At 45.3% G+C, this 17,177-nt stretch overlaps 2 protein-coding genes across 2 annotated transcripts in view; both read left to right on the top strand.

Moving 5' to 3' along the window:
* The window catches only part of sult4a1 (sulfotransferase family 4A, member 1), a 28,365-nt gene extending 18,548 nt beyond the window's left edge, over positions 1-9,817 (top strand). The window contains exons 6-7 of the mRNA XM_036944615.1: positions 2,821-2,959; positions 8,161-9,817. Of these exons, the coding sequence (XP_036800510.1) occupies positions 2,821-2,959; positions 8,161-8,273 (252 nt within the window). The 3' untranslated portion in view covers positions 8,274-9,817. The remainder of the gene's footprint in view (positions 1-2,820; positions 2,960-8,160) is intronic.
* Positions 9,818-11,797: 1,980 nt separating this feature from the next.
* The window catches only part of efcab6 (EF-hand calcium binding domain 6), a 30,219-nt gene continuing 24,839 nt past the window's right edge, over positions 11,798-17,177 (top strand). The window contains exons 1-3 of the mRNA XM_036945548.1: positions 11,798-11,906; positions 12,176-12,396; positions 16,866-17,116. Of these exons, the coding sequence (XP_036801443.1) occupies positions 11,798-11,906; positions 12,176-12,396; positions 16,866-17,116 (581 nt within the window). The remainder of the gene's footprint in view (positions 11,907-12,175; positions 12,397-16,865; positions 17,117-17,177) is intronic.

Below are 17,177 nucleotides of genomic sequence, written 5' to 3'. Positions count from 1 at the left end.
GTCCGTTTCCGCCCAGGGAGCTTTTGATCTCCTCAAGAATCGTTTTACATCCGCTCCTATCCTTGTTACACCTGACGTCTCTAGACAGTTCGTTGTCGAGGTTGACGCGTCAGAGGTGGGCGTGGGAGCCATTCTTTCTCAGCGCTCCCTCTCTGACGACAAGGTCCACCCATGCGCGTATTTTTCTCATCGCCTGTCGCCGTCGGAACGTAACTATGATGTGGGAAACCGCGAACTGCTCGCCATCCGGTTAGCCCTAGGCGAATGGCGACAGTGGTTGGAGGGGGCGACCGTTCCTTTTGTCGTTTGGACTGACCATAGGAACCTTGAGTACATCCGTTCTGCCAAACGACTTAATGCGCGTCAGGCGCGTTGGGCGCTGTTTTTCGCTCGTTTCGAGTTCGTGATTTCTTATCGCCCGGGCTCTAAGAACACCAAGCCTGATGCTTTATCTCGTCTCTTCAGTTCTTCAGTAGCCTCCACTGACCCCGAGGGGATTCTCCCTGAGGGGCGTGTTGTCGGGTTGACTGTCTGGGGAATTGAGAGGCAGGTAAAGCAAGCGCTCACTCACACTCCGTCGCCGCGCGCTTGTCCTAGGAACCTTCTTTTCGTTCCCGTTCCTACTCGTCTGGCCGTTCTTCAGTGGGCTCACTCTGCCAAGTTAGCCGGCCACCCTGGCGTTCGGGGTACGCTTGCTTCCATTCGCCAGCGTTTTTGGTGGCCCACCCGGGAGCATGACACGCGTCGTTTCGTGGCTGCTTGTTCGGTCTGCGCGCAGACTAAGTCCGGTAACTCCCCTCCTGCCGGCCGTCTCAGGCCGCTTCCCATTCCCTCTCGACCGTGGTCTCACATCGCCTTAGATTTTGTCACCGGACTGCCTTCGTCAGCGGGGAAGACTGTTATTCTTACGGTTGTCGATAGGTTCTCTAAGGCGGCTCATTTCATTCCCCTTGCTAAGCTTCCTTCTGCTAAAGAGACGGCACAAATCATCATCGAGAATGTTTTCAGAATTCATGGCCTTCCGTCAGACGTCGTTTCGGACAGAGGTCCGCAATTCACGTCTCAATTTTGGAGGGAGTTTTGCCGTTTGATTGGGGCTTCCGTCAGTCTCTCTTCCGGCTTTCACCCCCAGTCTAACGGTCAAGCAGAACGGGCCAATCAGACTATTGGTCGCATCTTACGCAGTCTTTCTTTTCGCAACCCTGCGTCTTGGTCAGAACAGCTCCCCTGGGCAGAATACGCCCACAACTCGCTTCCTTCGTCTGCGACCGGGCTATCTCCTTTTCAGAGTAGCCTCGGGTACCAGCCTCCGCTGTTCTCATCTCAGTTCGCCGAGTCCAGCGTCCCCTCCGCTCAGGCTTTTGTCCAACGTTGCGAGCGCACCTGGAAGAGGGTCAGGTCTGCACTTTGCCGTTATAGGACGCAGACTGTGAGGGCTGCTAATAAGCGTAGAACTAAGAGTCCTAGATATTGTCGCGGTCAGAGAGTTTGGCTCTCCACTCAGAACCTTCCCCTTAAGACGGCTTCTCGCAAGTTGACCCCGCGGTTCATTGGTCCGTTCCGTATTTCTCGGGTCATTAATCCTGTCGCAGTTCGACTTCTTCTTCCGCGATACCTTCGTCGCGTCCACCCGGTCTTCCATGTCTCCTGTATCAAGCCCGTTCTTCGCGCCCCCGCTCGTCTTCCCCCCCCCCCCCCCCATCCTTGTCGAGGGCGCACCCATCTACAGGGTCCGTAGGATTTTGGACATGCGTCCTCGGGGCCGTGGTCACCAGTACCTCGTAGATTGGGAGGGGTACGGTCCTGAGGAGAGGAGTTGGGTTCCCTCTCGGGACGTGCTGGACCGTGCGCTGATCGAGGATTTCCTCCGTTGCCGCCAGGTTTCCTCCTCGAGTGCGCCTGGAGGCGCTCGGTGAGTGGGGGGGTACTGTCATGTATTGTCATGTTGTGTCTTGTTTCTGTCCTTTCCTTTCACCCTGTCTCCCTCTGCTGGTCGTACTAGGTTACCGTTTCTGTCCCTCTTTCCCCCAGCTGTTCCTTGTCTTCTCTGACTACCTCATTCACCCCTTTTCCCACCTGTTCCCTCTTTCCCTCTGATTAGGTCCCTATATCTCTCTCTGTTTCTGCTCCTGTCTTTGTCGGATTCTTGTTTGTGTGTCTCATGCCTGAACCAGACTATCATCGTGTTTGCTGCAACCTTGTCCTGTCCTGTCGGAATCTACCTGTCCATCTGAGCCCACGTGTGTTCATCATTAAAGAAACTCTGTTTGTTAATTCACTTTTGGGTCCTCATTCACGCACCTGACATATATAGTATTGGTTTACAAACTGAGTAAAACAAGTTTATATATTGTTTTCTGATGGTGTACGACAGTTGAACTAAGATCATGAGGCATTTATAAGTTATATTCTTCAATAATCAACGGGTACATATAATGTCCAGAAATAGATGTAACAACTGCAGATTTCCCCTTTTAAGGAACAGTTTTGTGGCCTTCCATGGCTTCCTGTTTCACTGGGGTGTAAAAATGAGGTAACATGCATGTAAAATGCCAATCATTTTGGAGGTGACTATATATAATTACTATTTATTTACATTTCTCTTCTGTCTTTGACTCCTTCCCCTCTCCTTTCCCCTTCTCTCTCCTCTCCTCTCCTCTCCTCTCCTCTCCTCTCCTCTCCTCTCCTCTCCTCTCCTCTCCTCTCCTCTCTCTCTCTCTCTCTCTCTCTCTCTCTCTCTCTCTCTCTCTACTCTATCCTCTCTCTCTCTCTCTCTGTCTCTTCTTCTCCTCTCCTACTCTCCTTCATCTCTCTCTCCAGGACCTGGGGACGTTGGTGGGGCAGCTGGCGAGGTTCCTGGGTGTCTCGTGTGACAAGGCCCAGCTGGAGACCATGGTGGAGAGTTGCAACCAGCTCATAGAGCAGTGCTGCAACTCAGAGGCCCTCTCCATCTGCAGGGGTGAGGTCCTCTCCATCTGCAGGAGGGAGAGAGGAGGAGGGATGCGGGAGAGAGGACAGTAGAGAAATAGAGGGGGTAGGGAGAGAAGGAAGGGAGGGAGAAAGATGGAGCAAGAGATTTGGGAGAGAGATAGGGCGGGAAAGGGAAGGACAGAGGTAGAGAGCGAGGAAGAGAAAGAGAGGGATAGAGGCATAGAGGAAAGGAAGATAAGGATGAAAGAAAACAGAAGTGAGGGGTAGACAGACACTAAAGATAAGCCAAGGAATGATTGTTACGGAGGCAGAGATTTCCGAATATCTCCCGACGACAGAGTTGAGAAAGTAAAGAGATCTGTGGGGTTACTGAAGCATTGCGTGTTTTGTGCCGTAAAGTGAATGGAAGGGGTGAAGGCTGTGTGCCAAGAGGGACAGTAACCTAACGTGTGTATGTCAACTCCAACCTTTACACACACACACACACACACACACACACACTGTACTTGGTGTACTCCCTCTAGCCCCATTCATAGCTTCGCTGCTTGCATCATATACATTGTTTAGGCCATTATTAGACACTCACAAGCCTAGACACAAGCATGCTTGCAGTGCATGATATGGTGCACTCAGATAGAAGAGGGGAATCAGAGGGAAAGAGAGGAAATGACAGAGAGACAAAGAAAGAGGATATCAGAACGAAATGTGAGCCTCAGCCGTACACCAACATGCAGCAAGCTGGAATGTTATCCGTTGCTGTATACTGTACATACGGATGCACTCACACTCTTCAAGGATTATAGAAAATGTTAATTTGGCTTTACATCTCTGCTAACCTGGCTGAGGATGAGTCAACCTAGATCAGATTTGTATGAAGGTTATGTAGAACAGTTACATATTATGTGTTTGTGTGTAGTCTATAACTTTAAGCAATGATCCAGGGCCAGTTTAGTTGTTTGGCTCATAGTGGTGAAGGTTAGCACTGGGTTGCAGAAGTCTGATCCTTGGTCTGTTAGGGGCAGAGAGTAACGAGAGCTTTATTGTAGCAAACCGTAGATCATGAGTCAGATGTACATACCCCAGCAGTAACATAAACCTTCAAAGGAACAGGGAATATCTCACTGGACCATTCATTAAGGGCATTTCCATACACTCATATTTTTGCTCTGCAACGCCTCCCTGTGGTTAAACATAGTAATTACAGCTCAGTGATTTCTGGCACAAGGAGTTGCACCTTACTGTTCAGTTTGGAAATCATTTCACATTTGTTGTTCTTTTTCTGGCATTATGATTTATGAATGTTGTTTTAATATAATTATGATTTCATTTTTCATGTTGATCATTGTAGATTTTTGTTATGTTGTTTTTTTCTTATGATTTGTTGTCAGATTTGTCTTGTTTTCTCCACGTTCTGTTTCTTTTAGTGCACGGACCCTAGCCTCTGACCTGGTGCTGGTCTAACACACAGCTCTGAGCTATTAGGGCCATAAACACACATTCCCATACACACTACTGGAGGACAGGTGAGTCCATATCTGTAGACATGCCCAAAATGATTGTCGCTCTTGATAGATGAGCAAAGAAGACTGTAGCAAATAAATAATACAAAAATACTGAGCTATATTTAAAAAATATATATATATTTAAGTAGGCAAGTCAGTTTTACAACGATGGCCTAGGAACAGTGGGTTAACTGCCTTGTTCAGGGGCAGAGCGACAGAGTTTAACCTTCTCAACTCGGGGGTTTGATTTAGCAACCTTTCGGTTACTGGAAAACCTCTAGGCTACCTGCCGCCCCATATTGTATGCTCCAAAAATTATATTATTTTATTCTAATACAATTTCTCAGAGAAAGAGATTTAGTTTAACAAGTAATATTTTTCATCTCAAAAATATGTTTTCAATACCTTTCAATACTTCACCTTGTGAGGATAACGGCACTGAGCCTTTTTCTAAAATGTTTTATGAGATTGGAGAACACATTTGGCGTGGTCTTCCATACAGAATCTTTCCAGATCCTTGATATCCATGGACGGCACTCTTCAATTCAAACCACAGGTTTTCAACGGGGTTCAAATCCATATGACTGAGATGGCCTTTGAAAAATTGTGATTTTTTTTGAGGTCAATTAACCATTTCTTTGTGGATTTTGATGTGTCCTTGGTGTTATTGTCTTGCTGGAAGATCCGCTAGGTTTCAGCCTGCTGGCAGAGGCAGCCAGGTTTTTGGCAAAATAATGTCCTGCTACTCGGTAAAGTTCATGATTCCGTTGACCTTAACAAAGGCACCAGGACCAGTGGAAGTGGAATAGCCCCATAACATCAAAGATCCACCACCATATTGTACAGTAGGAATGGGGTTATTTTCTGCTTCTACACCCTTATTTCAACACCAATGTCGATATGAAAATAGAACGCCTTGGCCATGCACACCAGTGGTGGATTTGGCGTCGTAATAAGGGTGTATAAGCAGGAAAGATCCCCATACCTAGATATATGAGATGGCACTACGTTAGATAGCAGCTGTTTTGCGAGCCTCTTTAACGAGTTGGCAGCTCTAGATATTCTGCTTACTGCGGACCAGGCCCTAATCACTGGGACTCGAAAAAAGAGGCAGGCAAGGCGGCCTCCTAACGAGCGAACAAATCGACTGCTCTCTGTTCTGTTGGTGTAGGTTTTCATCAAGGATCTCTCTGTACTTTGCTCCATTCATCTTTCCCTCGATCCTATTAGTCTCCCAGTCCCTGCTGCTGAGAAACATCCCCACAGCATGACGCTTCCTCCACCATGCTTCAACATAGGGATGGTGGCAGGTTTCCTCCAGACGTGACACTTGGCATTCGGGCCAAAGAGTTCAATCTTAGTTTCATCAGACCAGAGAATCTTGTTTCTCATGGTCTGACAGTCCTTTGGGTGCCTTTTGACAAAGTCCAAGCGGGCTGGCATGTTTCGAGTCGCATGGCAAAGGGTCTGAATACTTATGTAAATACTTATGTTTTTCATATTATTTTATTTATTAAGAAATGTGCAAATATTTCTAAAAACATGTTTTTCTCATTATTGTGTGTAGATTGCTGAGGACAATTTTTTATTTAATCCATTTTAGAATAAGGCTGTAACGTATCAAAATGTGAAAAAAGTAAAGGGGTCTGAATACTTCCCGAATGCACTGTATATACATATCTACCTCCATTACCTCGTACCCCTGCGCAGCGACCTGGTACCCCGTGTATATAGCAAAGTTATTGTTACTCGTTGTGTATCTATTCCGTGTGTAATTATCTTGATCTTTTTTAGATTTTGATTTGATTACCTACTGTAAAATATGCTGTTGGATCTTTGATGTTATGGGGCTATTTTGCTCAATATAACTTGTTAAACAAAATCTCTTTCTCTGAGCAATTGTATTACTATAAAATAATACACTGCTCAAAAAAATAAAGGGAACACTTAAACTACACAATGTAACTCCAAGTCAATCACACTTCTGTGAAATCAAACTGTCCACTTAGGAAGCAACACTGATTGACAATACATTTCACATGCTGTTGTGCAAATGGAATAGACAACAGGTGGAAATTATAGGCAATTAGCAAGACACCCCCAATAAAGGAGTGGTTCTGCAGGCGGTGACCACAGACCACTTCTCAGTTCCTATGCTGATGTTTTGGTCACTTTTGAATGCTGGCGGTGCTTTCACTCTAGTGGTAGCATGAGACGGAGTCTACAACCCACACAAGTGGCTCAGGTAGTGCAGCTCATCCAGGATGGGACATCAATGCGAGCTGTGGCAAGAATGTTTACTGTGTCTGTCAGCGTAGTGTCCAGAGCTTGGAGGCGCTACCAGGAGACAGGCCAGTACATCAGGAGACGTGGAGGAGGCCGTAGGAGGCCAACACCCCAGCAGCAGGACCGCTACCTCTGCCTTTGTGCAAGGAGGAGCAGGAGGAGCACTGCCAGAGCCCTGCAAAATGACCTTCAGCAGGCCACAAATGTGCATGTGTCTGCTCAAACGGTCAGAAACAGACTCCATGAGGGTGGTATGAGGGCCCGACGTCCACAGGTGGGGATTGTGCTTACAGCCCAACACCGTGCAGGACGTTTGGCATTTGCCAGAGAACACCAAGATTGGTAAATTCGCCACTGGCGCCCTGTGCTTTTCACAGATGAAAGCAGGTTCACACTGAGCACGTGACAGAGTCTGGAGATGCAGTGGAGAACGTTCTGCTGCCTGCAACATCCTCCAGCATGACCGGTTTGGCAGTGGGTCAGTCATGGTGTGGGGTGGCATTTCTTTGGGGGGCCGCACAGCCCTCCATGTGCTCGCCAGAGGTAGCCTGACTGCCATTAGGTACCGAGATGAGACCCTCAGACCCCTTGTGAGACCATATGCTGGTGCGGTTGGCCCTGGGTTCCTCCTAATGCAAGACAATGTGGCTGGAGTGTGTCAGCAGTTCCTGCAAGAGGAAGGCATTGATGCTATGGACTGGCCCGCCCGTTCCCCAGACCTGAATCCAATTGAGCACATCTGGGACATCATGTCTCGCTCCATCCACCAATGTTGCCGCATTGCACCACAGACTGTCCAGGAGTTGGCGGATGCGTTAGTCCAGGTCTGGGAGGAGATACCTCAGAAGACCATCCGCCACCTCATCAGGAACATGCCCAGGCGTTGTAGGGAGGTCATACAGGCACGTGGAGGCCACACACACTACTGAGCGTCATTTTGACTTGTTTTAAGGACATTATCAAAGTTGGATCAGCCTGTAGTGTGGTTTTCCACTTTAATTTTGAGTGTCACTCCAAATCCAGACCTCCATGGGTTGATACATTTGATTTCCATTGATCATTTTTGTGTGATTTTGTTGTCAGCACATTCAACTATGTAAAGAAAAAAGTATTTAATAAGAATATTTCATTCATTCAGATCTAGGATGTGTTGTTTTAGTGTTCCCTTTATTTTTTTGAGCAGTGTATAATTTCCCCACCAAAATGTATCTCCGTATTTGTATTATTTATTTCATAGTCTTTTTTGCTCATTTCTATGGAGGGTGATTATGGACCTCACTGTACACGGTTGGGAGTCATACGGAAGCATGGATAGCCTATGAGCTGATCAATATGCAATAAAGAAGGTTTCAAAATAATAACATTAATATCGACTATTGACCATTCCTCTCGGGCCGTTTGTCTCAGTGATGTATGATCATGTGACTCTTTCTTCTGTCAGGTCGCGTGGGACTGTGGCAGGACATCTTCACCGTGTCTATGAATGACAAGTTTGACACGGTGTATAGACAGAAGATGGGCAAGTCTGACCTGACCTTTGACTTCGGCCTGTGAGGACCGGACCGACGGACCACAACGACACGAACACGGACTACACTCCTCCTCCTGCTGCCTAAACACTGTACACTCCTCTGCCTCTCTTCATCAATCAATCAATCAATCAATCACGTATTGGATATAATGTATATATCAATCGCTCCACCGCCAAAGACTATAGCTGTCAATCAACCAACCAATCAATCACCCAATAAATTAGTCAGTCAACACACCAATCAATCAATATAAAGATTGCATCCTTAAAAAGCTCACAAATAAATTTTAGATTTATCAATCAATCGGTCAGTTTCTCAGCCAATCAGCGAGATCCTGTTTTAGCCCAATGTGGCACAGATCCCATCCCCCACCCCCATCTATGTCCCCCCTCTCCGCCCATCATTCCATTCTTCTTCAGTATGTACCGCTGTGTATGTATACCAGTGCTCTTTAGCGAGTTGTGTATGTGGCAGTGGCCCCAAACCTGAGGGAAACGCATGGAAGTTTGTGGCGCCGTCGCCAAACCAATACAGAGGAAGCTTCCACATCTCGTTCAACACTTAACGTTGAGACAGTGTTATGTTTTTTAAACGCTGTATGAATGCTATGGTGGGGAATCTTAAGTCCAGCTCAGAGTCAAGTATAGAAACCCCCCATGACTGCCCTTTGATACAGAGCAAGTGTTCAGTTTTGGCTGTATCCAGGTCAGTTCCTATTTGACCTAGTCCTTCATTTTAGCACACGTTTTTCACTTTCAGTACATTACATAGCTTGTTTGTTACAAAAAGGCTTTCAATGGGCATTAGCTTAATCAGCACTAGACTTTTTGTAACAGCCTTTCTTGCTGAAGTGAATGGGGATGTGTGTGTGTGTGTGTGTGTGTGTGTGTGTGTGTGTGTGTGTGTGTGTGTGTGTGTGTGTGTGTGTGTGTGTGTGTGTGTGTACATGCTCGTGTGTGAGCAAAATCACAAAAACAACACATCACAACTGCCTTTCATATCAGTTCTGTTTGTTCATGCTGCTAAAGTGATGCCTTTCTCTGTCCTCAGACCCATAGCCACCTATAGAGTTAATGTACTACACTGAGACAACAGAGTATCCCTCCATGTTACCAGCATTCTCTGTGTGCTATCCCCCAAGTACATGTCCCTTCAGACTGGATCCAAAGTTGGATGGATGGATGTATTCATCCCTCCCCAAAGGTTAGGCATCAAAACATAATCGCCCTCTGTTTGTCATCAGAGCCCCCTTTCTCTTCTATTGCTTACATCTCTTTCTCTTCCTCCTCCTCCTCTCTGCTTTAAATGCCCTCAGACAGACCAGTAGACCCTCCCCTCCCAACCCCTCTGCTCTGCTGGACACTTGTGAATGTGTTTATTGATGTGGATGTAACAATCTCAACAGACCCCTCCCACAGGCTCAGTTCTCTGCTTTAGGACTTCCCTCTTTCACTTTCTCACACTCTGGCTGTCTCTCTCTTTTTCTCTCTCTCTCTCTCTGTGTTTCTCTCTCTCTCTCTCTCTGTTTCTCTCTCTCTCTCTGTTTCTCTCTCTGTCTCTCTGTTTACCTCTCTCTCTCTGTATCTCTCTATGGCTGTCTCTCTCTCTCTCTCTCTCTCTATTTCTCTCTCTCTCTCTGTGTTTTTCTCTCTCTCTCTGTTTCTCTCTCTCTCTCTGTGTTTTTATCTCTCTCTCTCTGTTTCTCTCACTCTGTCTGTATCTCTCTCTCTGTTTCTCTCTCTCTCTCTGTTTCTCTCACTCTATCTGTATCTTTCTCTGTTTCTCACTCTGTCTGTATCTCACTAGCAATTCAATTCAATTGGCTTTAGAAACATGTTTACATTGCCAAAGCAAGTGGAATAGACAATAAACAAAAAGGGAAATAAACTCTCTTGTCAGCTTTTTCTCTCATTCTCTCTGTTTACGACCGTTGGCAATCCTGCTGCAGCCCACCTCCACAAGGGTAATGTGGTGTACTGTTTGTTTGGTTTTTATATGCCTGTAGGTTTGTCCTAACCTGGGCATAATGCATCGTACTTTACATGCTTGCTTGCTGGTTTATTAATAAAGTTATGTATTCAGGACAATTGTGTTGCGTGTGATGTCTTCAATGCACTTGCATTACGTACTAGCAATTTTGAGTCAAAGTATAAACGCTGATACTTCCGTTGACAACCTCCCTCTGCTCAAGCCATGTGGTTCCCTCTCAACTGTTGCTCCATCTGGAGGCTTGGAATACTCAAAACGCTCAACTCTGGTTGAAACTCGTAGTCCAGACCTACTCTTACCATATACTGGAGCTGCTTTATTTGATTATTGATCGTTTTGCGTTTTCAAGCGCTTTGAGAGTCATTAAAAATAAAAAAAAAACAGCGATAGAAGTTGAATACATTTATTATTACTTCAGTAGGCGTCTGCAGTATCACCATAGTCCTTATCACTAACCACTCGATGTGTTTACTGTTGCGTGAGGGTCTACTACTCTGGATGAAGAAATGTAGCTTCAAGTGGAGGCAAAGGCATGAAGGGAATTCCTGACATAACATCCAATCATAAACAATAGCGGGAGGAGTCGGGAACTGTAGAACGGTGTCAATACATCTCTATGACAACCACAACGCGTTCTCTGCGTCCCCCTGCGCTTTTACTCAACTCCAAAGAAACCCGAGGGAGAACGTAGGTCAGAGTCAGAGAGAGAGACCATTTCAATCTATCCAGAACTACATGACATAAAGGAAGGGGGTAACTATGACATTCATTAATTGTAGTAGGCTACATTTCTTCCTGCCCCTTTTAATGGATGTTTTTTTAGTTGCAGCTTATTAAAATTAAACAAGCAAAGTCAAATAATTTATTTACAACAAACAAGCATTTCAAATGGAGAGATCACAGGAACTAATTTTGATATTTCTAAATTACAAACGGTACTTTCCATTCAAGTACTAATTCATGAATTCATTTGTGACATAATTTGCATAAAACAACACAAACATTTTAATAAACAACTGCCCTTTTAATAATCTAAGCAGGAGGCAAATATGTAAATGTTGTGATTAACCTTGGGGCGACTTCAAAGTTTATGCTAATTATGAAAAGGTTAATTTGAAGTAAAATAATAATTGCCTTTTATGTTTAAATTCTGCTCTCATCCCCGATGTAAAATGTTTCCTATTGCTGTTGCTTTGATTGACTGAGACAAGCTGGCAAACATCTCCTCTACAATGTGCTTGTCTGATATCTTAACACACAGTTCAAGTAGAACAGTAGCCTTGAGTTGATTTATGGTGCGTTTGCGTTGGGAAGAGTAAGACATTGTAAACCATCCTCATGTGACGCAGGAACAGAACACCCTGCTCTCATGAATAATGTCACCTGGGTTTCACCTGTCACACACACACACACACACACACACACACACACACACACACACACACACACACACACACACACACACACACACACACATATCAAAAACTCTCCAGTGAGTACTGTATGCACCACCCTTCTCTCCCCCCTGTCCCCACAGCTCCACCGGAGCCAGAAGGTATGAGACGGACCCCCCCTGTGGTGCCCCACAACTTGGGCCTGGGGGACCTGACCCTCATGTCCCGAGGACTGGTCATCGCCCCGCGCCCCTGGACCGCCCAGCACATCAGCATCACACACACACCTGGCTCTACACACTCATATACACACACACCTCCATACACACCTGTGGAAGGACAGGGAGCAGGGGAACCCAGAAAGACAGCACTGCAGTCAGACTCAGGTGAGTTCATTCATATATCATTCTCAACTCATAGCTTACTCATAACTTAACATGATAATGTACCGTAAGGGCAAAACCCTGGAATAAATCTAAACCAAACACACTAAACAGTGTCCCCCACACAGACTCCTCATCACTTCCATGTCCTTCTCCAGTCTCATTGGTACAGTCAGCCTCAGATGAGCATATGTCCCTGGGGGAGATCAAGGCCCTGCTCCCCCGGAGGCTGGGGGAGAGGCTGGAAGATGTGCGGGCAGCGTTCAAGGCCCTGGACCCTGAGGGGAGCGGCTCAGTGACCCGGGGGGAGTTCAGACAGGTGGTGGAGGCCTTCCTCTTCCCCCTCACGCAGACCCAGCTCAACGCCATGCTGGCCAAGGTGAGAGAGGGCAGATGTGGGTCTCTTATAGACTGGTTTGCGATCTGTTTGTGCTGTCTTGCCAACTCCAATGATAATAGCAGTTGGCAAGACAGCACAAACAGATCTGTGACCTGTGGGGTATACTACAAAGCAGGTTCAATGAGTTAGCCAGCTAACTTGCCTAAATATTCTGAAATAACTTGTTATTTTTTTTAAAGATATGCTTGAAATTGACATGGTCTAATTGACTCAACAACCAAAAACACATATTTAAGTTGAGCTTTTTTAAAGAACCAGAAATCCATAATTATTTCTGGTTGTTTATCAAAGTTAGCAGGCTAACTCATTGAACCTGCTTTGTAGTACACCCAACAGGTGTCCTATGTTCTGCTCTTGCATAGTCTGACAAAGTAATGCTGATTTTCAAGCTCCGGGCTCCACATCGCCACCACTGCATGGTCATTGACTATATTGGCCACTAGATGGCAGGACAAGACTTGAGGTTAGTCTTGGTAATGACAAGTGATGCTCTATCACATACTGTTAAAAAGGGTTTTATGGCTCATGGAGAGGGGACACCGTTTCCGTATCTGAAATGATTTAAACTTTTTCCACTAAGCCTTACTACATAGTCTTGGAGTTCTCAGTTTCTTTATAACGTTTTAGGACAAGTGCTGTGCACAGATGTTTGGTTTGGGTGTCACTGCCCTTTTCTGTTTTCAGAACTACACGGAACAAAAATATAAATGCAACATGTAAAGTGTTTCCCCTGTTTCACGAGTTGAAATAAAAGATCCCATGCATTTTCAATACAAACAAAAACCTTATTTCTCTCAAATGTTGTGCACATCATTTGTTTAAATCCCTGTTAATGAGCACTTCTCCTTTGCCAAAAGAATCCATCCACCTGACAGGTTTGGCATATCAGGAAGCTGATTAAACAACATGACCATTACACAGGTAAACCTTGTGCTGGGGACAATAAAAGGCCACTCTAAAATGTGCAGTTTTGTCACACAACACAATTCTACAGATGTCTCAAGTTTTGAGGGAGTGTGCAATTGGCATCTTGACTGCAGGAATGTCCACCAGAGCTGTTGCCAGATAATTAAAAGTTAATTTCTCTACCATAAGCCGCCTCCAACGTCATTCTAGAGAATTTGGCAGTATGTTCAACCGGCCTCATAACAACAGACATGTATGGCATTGTGTGGGCGAGCGGTTTGCTAATGTCAACGTTGTGAACAATGTGCCTCATGGTGGCGGTGGGACTATGGTATGAGCAGGCATATGCTATGGTCAAAGAACACAATTGCATTTTATCGATGCCAATTTGAATACACAAAAATACCCTGACGAATTGTGAGGCCGATTTTTTTTTAAGGTACCTGTGACCAACAGATGCATATCTGTATTCCCAGTCATGTGAAATCCATAATTAATTGATTTCATTTCAACTGATTTCCTCATATGAACTGTAACTCAGTAAATACAATGAAATTGTTGCATGTTGCGTTTATATTTTTGTTCAGTACATGAGGACCACTTAAGGAAATGTGACTCTCTTGATGCATCACTGATAGTAGTAATGGCATTGGCCACATTACTCATTGATCAAATTGATCATTCCCTTGCACTGTTTATGAAAGCAGTGGGGACATTGATCGATATTTAGTGACGTAGTGTAGCTGTTCGCGCGTTTACATTTTGTGTTCCTATACCTCCCACTGTTTGTTCTTCATCCACACCTGTTTATCATTGATCAGTACCAGAGTGGTGTTATGGGTAGTGATATACACCTACAGCACAGTTGTTTATCATGTATACGGTGTATCCCTTCTCCCTCCATCCGTGGTGTGTTGCTGTGCGATGCCTCTCGTCACTCCACAGCGCCAATGTAATTGTCTCCACTGTTCCTCTTTGTTCCGTTTCAGCGCTCACGCCTGACAGTTTGACTGCCTGTCTTTCCCACAGATTTCCACCCATAATATCAGCACTTTGTGCTCCTCCCTCCCTCCCACTTCCTCCTCCTCCTCCCCCTCTCTCAGTCTTTCTGTTCCTTATTCATTAAAAAGACTGTGTTTTTCGAGGGGAGTTGTTGAAAGTTTACTTTAAAAGGACCATATCGCAGGAGCAGCAGCTGTTGTGCTGCTGACATTTTGATGTGGAAGTCGCTTTGTGCTTGAGGGAGGGAGATGCCACAAGCGGCATTTTTTTTCCTTCTCTGTCTCCCTCCTCTTTCTCTTTCCTTTCCTTTTTGTCTCATCCGTTTCTCAAACACTTTCAGAGAAGCGATTGAGAGCTCGGTGCGTCTAAATGTTTTTTATTTTTTTAAATCGTGATCAATTATTTAGCAGGCGGTGGTTGCCTTACATGTTAAAAAACACTTGCTCCAATAATTACAGGGAAGTCCTAGAGCAGAGTTAGAGAGGGAGGAAGGGAGGGAAAGAGAAATAAGACAGACTGACAGAAAGACAAACAAGAGGTGGACAGAGAGGGAGTGGAGGGGAAGACGGAGGCAGATGATGGACAGAGTCTAAGACAGACAGAAAGAGAGAGAGAGAGAGAGAGAAAGAAACAGAGGGAGTCTGTCATGTCTGAAGGGCGAAGGTGCCACCCACTACTCTATACTGCCTACCTCTACTCCACTGAACATTCACTATAACATAATGACCTGGGTCTGACCTTCACGCTAGAGCACTATACCTACAGTCGTGGACAAAAGTTTTGAGAATGACACAAATATTCATTTCCACAAAGTTTGCTGCTTCAGTGTCTTTAGATATTTTTGTCAGATGTTACTATGGAATAATGAAGTATAATTACAAGCATTTCATAAGTGTCAAAGGCTTTTATTGACAATTATTTTTCAAGACCTCTGCAATCCGCCCTGGCATGCTGTCATTTAACTTCTGGGCCACATCCTGACTGATGGCAGACCATTCTTGCATAATCAATGGTTGGAGTTTGTTAGATTTGTGGTTTTTTGTTTGTCCACACGCCTCTTGAGGATTGACCACAAGTTCTCAATGGGATTAAGGTCTGGGGAGCTTCCTGGCCATGGACCCAAAATATCAATGTTTTGTTCCCCCTATCCACTTAGTTATCACTTTTGCCTTATGGCAGAGTGCTCCATCATGCTGGAAAAGGCATTGTTCGTCACCAAACTGTTTCTGGATGCTGAATCAACTTTCTTGGGCGCCCTGAAGCCTTCTTCACAACAATTGAACCACTCTCCTTGAAGTTCTTGATGATCCAATAAATGGTTGATTTATGTGCAATCTTACTGGCAGCAATATCCTTGCCTGTGAAGGCCTTTTTGTGCAAAGCAATGACGACGGCACATGTTTCCTTGCAGTTAACCATGGTTGACAGAGGAAGAACAATGATTCCAAGCACCACCCTCCTTTTGAATCTTCCAATCTGTTATTCAAACTCAATCAGCATGACAGAGTGATCTCCAGCCTTGTCCTCGTCAACACTCACACCTGTGTTAACGAGGGAATCACTGACATGATGTCAGCTGGTCCTTTTGTGGCAGGGCTGAAATGCAGTGGAAATGTTTTTTTGGGGATTCAGTTCATTTGCATGGCAAAGAGGAACTTTGCAATTAATTGCAATTCATCTGATCACTCTTCATAACATTCTGGAGTATATGCAAATTGCCATCATACAAACGGAGGCAGCAGACTTGGTAAAATTAATATTTATGTCATTCTCAAAACTTTTGGCCATGACTGTACACAGCAGTCTTACCAGCCCCATTCCCAGGTATATAGAGAATGCAGAGCGGTGCAGTACTCCTGTGGTTCTAGCTAGGCGTTCCGCTCGGTGCCTGCTGATAGCAGTGATAATTAGACAGTGTGACATCTATAATAAGACTCAATGCCATAGAGCTCTGTAGGGAGCAGAAGCACTGGATTACACCGTGGGAGGATGTAGGGCAGGGTGTCAGAGACTAGACTTTGATTATGAGCCACCAGAATAGGTGTGTGTATATATCTACCTATCCATGTGTGTGTGAGTGTGCGTGCTTGCGTGCGTATCTCCCTTATCCATCTGTGTGCGTGTGCTTGTATGTGTGTGTGTGGCTTACTTAAGTGAGATACTGTTCCACTGCTGGTGCCAGGATAAAAGCAGTGGTCTGATTCCCCAGGTGTGACCCGTTCTAAACACCACCTATTCCCCAACCACCCAGCCCCAGAATTACAGCTCAACCCACCTGACGCTACACAGGCAGAACCCTGCTCTTACCGTCTGACGCCATGGAGATGTCATTACTCTTCACTTTGGTTGTTGTGGGCAAAAGTCTGGAATTGCTCAGAAGTTTTAGGGAAAAAAAATGATTTAAATTTCAGTATTATTATTATGCTTATGATGAATGTTATCATTATCATCCTCCTTATCACCATCGCCATCCTTGTCCATTCTCTACCAGTGATCCAGATACGCTGAGTAAACAGTCTGGCTTTGTTGGTTTCCTGTAGGTGTCTAAGAGAGACAGTGTAACGGTGGACTACATGGACTTTCTCAGGAGGTACAGCAGGGTGACTACAGCACAGAGACCCTACAGCTCTACAGCACAGAGACCCTACAGCTCTACAGCCTCCTCTACAGCACAGAGACCCTACAGCTCTACAGCACAGAGACCCTACAGCTCTACAGCCTCCTCTACAGCACAGAGACTCTACAGCTCTACAGCCTCCTCTACAGCACAGAGACCAGACAGCTACCACAGGTGGGCACATCACCCTTACACTGTAACGCGCATAGGTGAAAATACTATCTGTGTTACATGA

Source organism: Oncorhynchus mykiss, chromosome 15 (genome assembly GCF_013265735.2).
Source record: "Oncorhynchus mykiss isolate Arlee chromosome 15, USDA_OmykA_1.1, whole genome shotgun sequence".
Lineage (NCBI taxonomy): Eukaryota > Metazoa > Chordata > Actinopteri > Salmoniformes > Salmonidae > Oncorhynchus > Oncorhynchus mykiss.
This window is presented reverse-complemented; position numbering and strand designations above follow the sequence as displayed.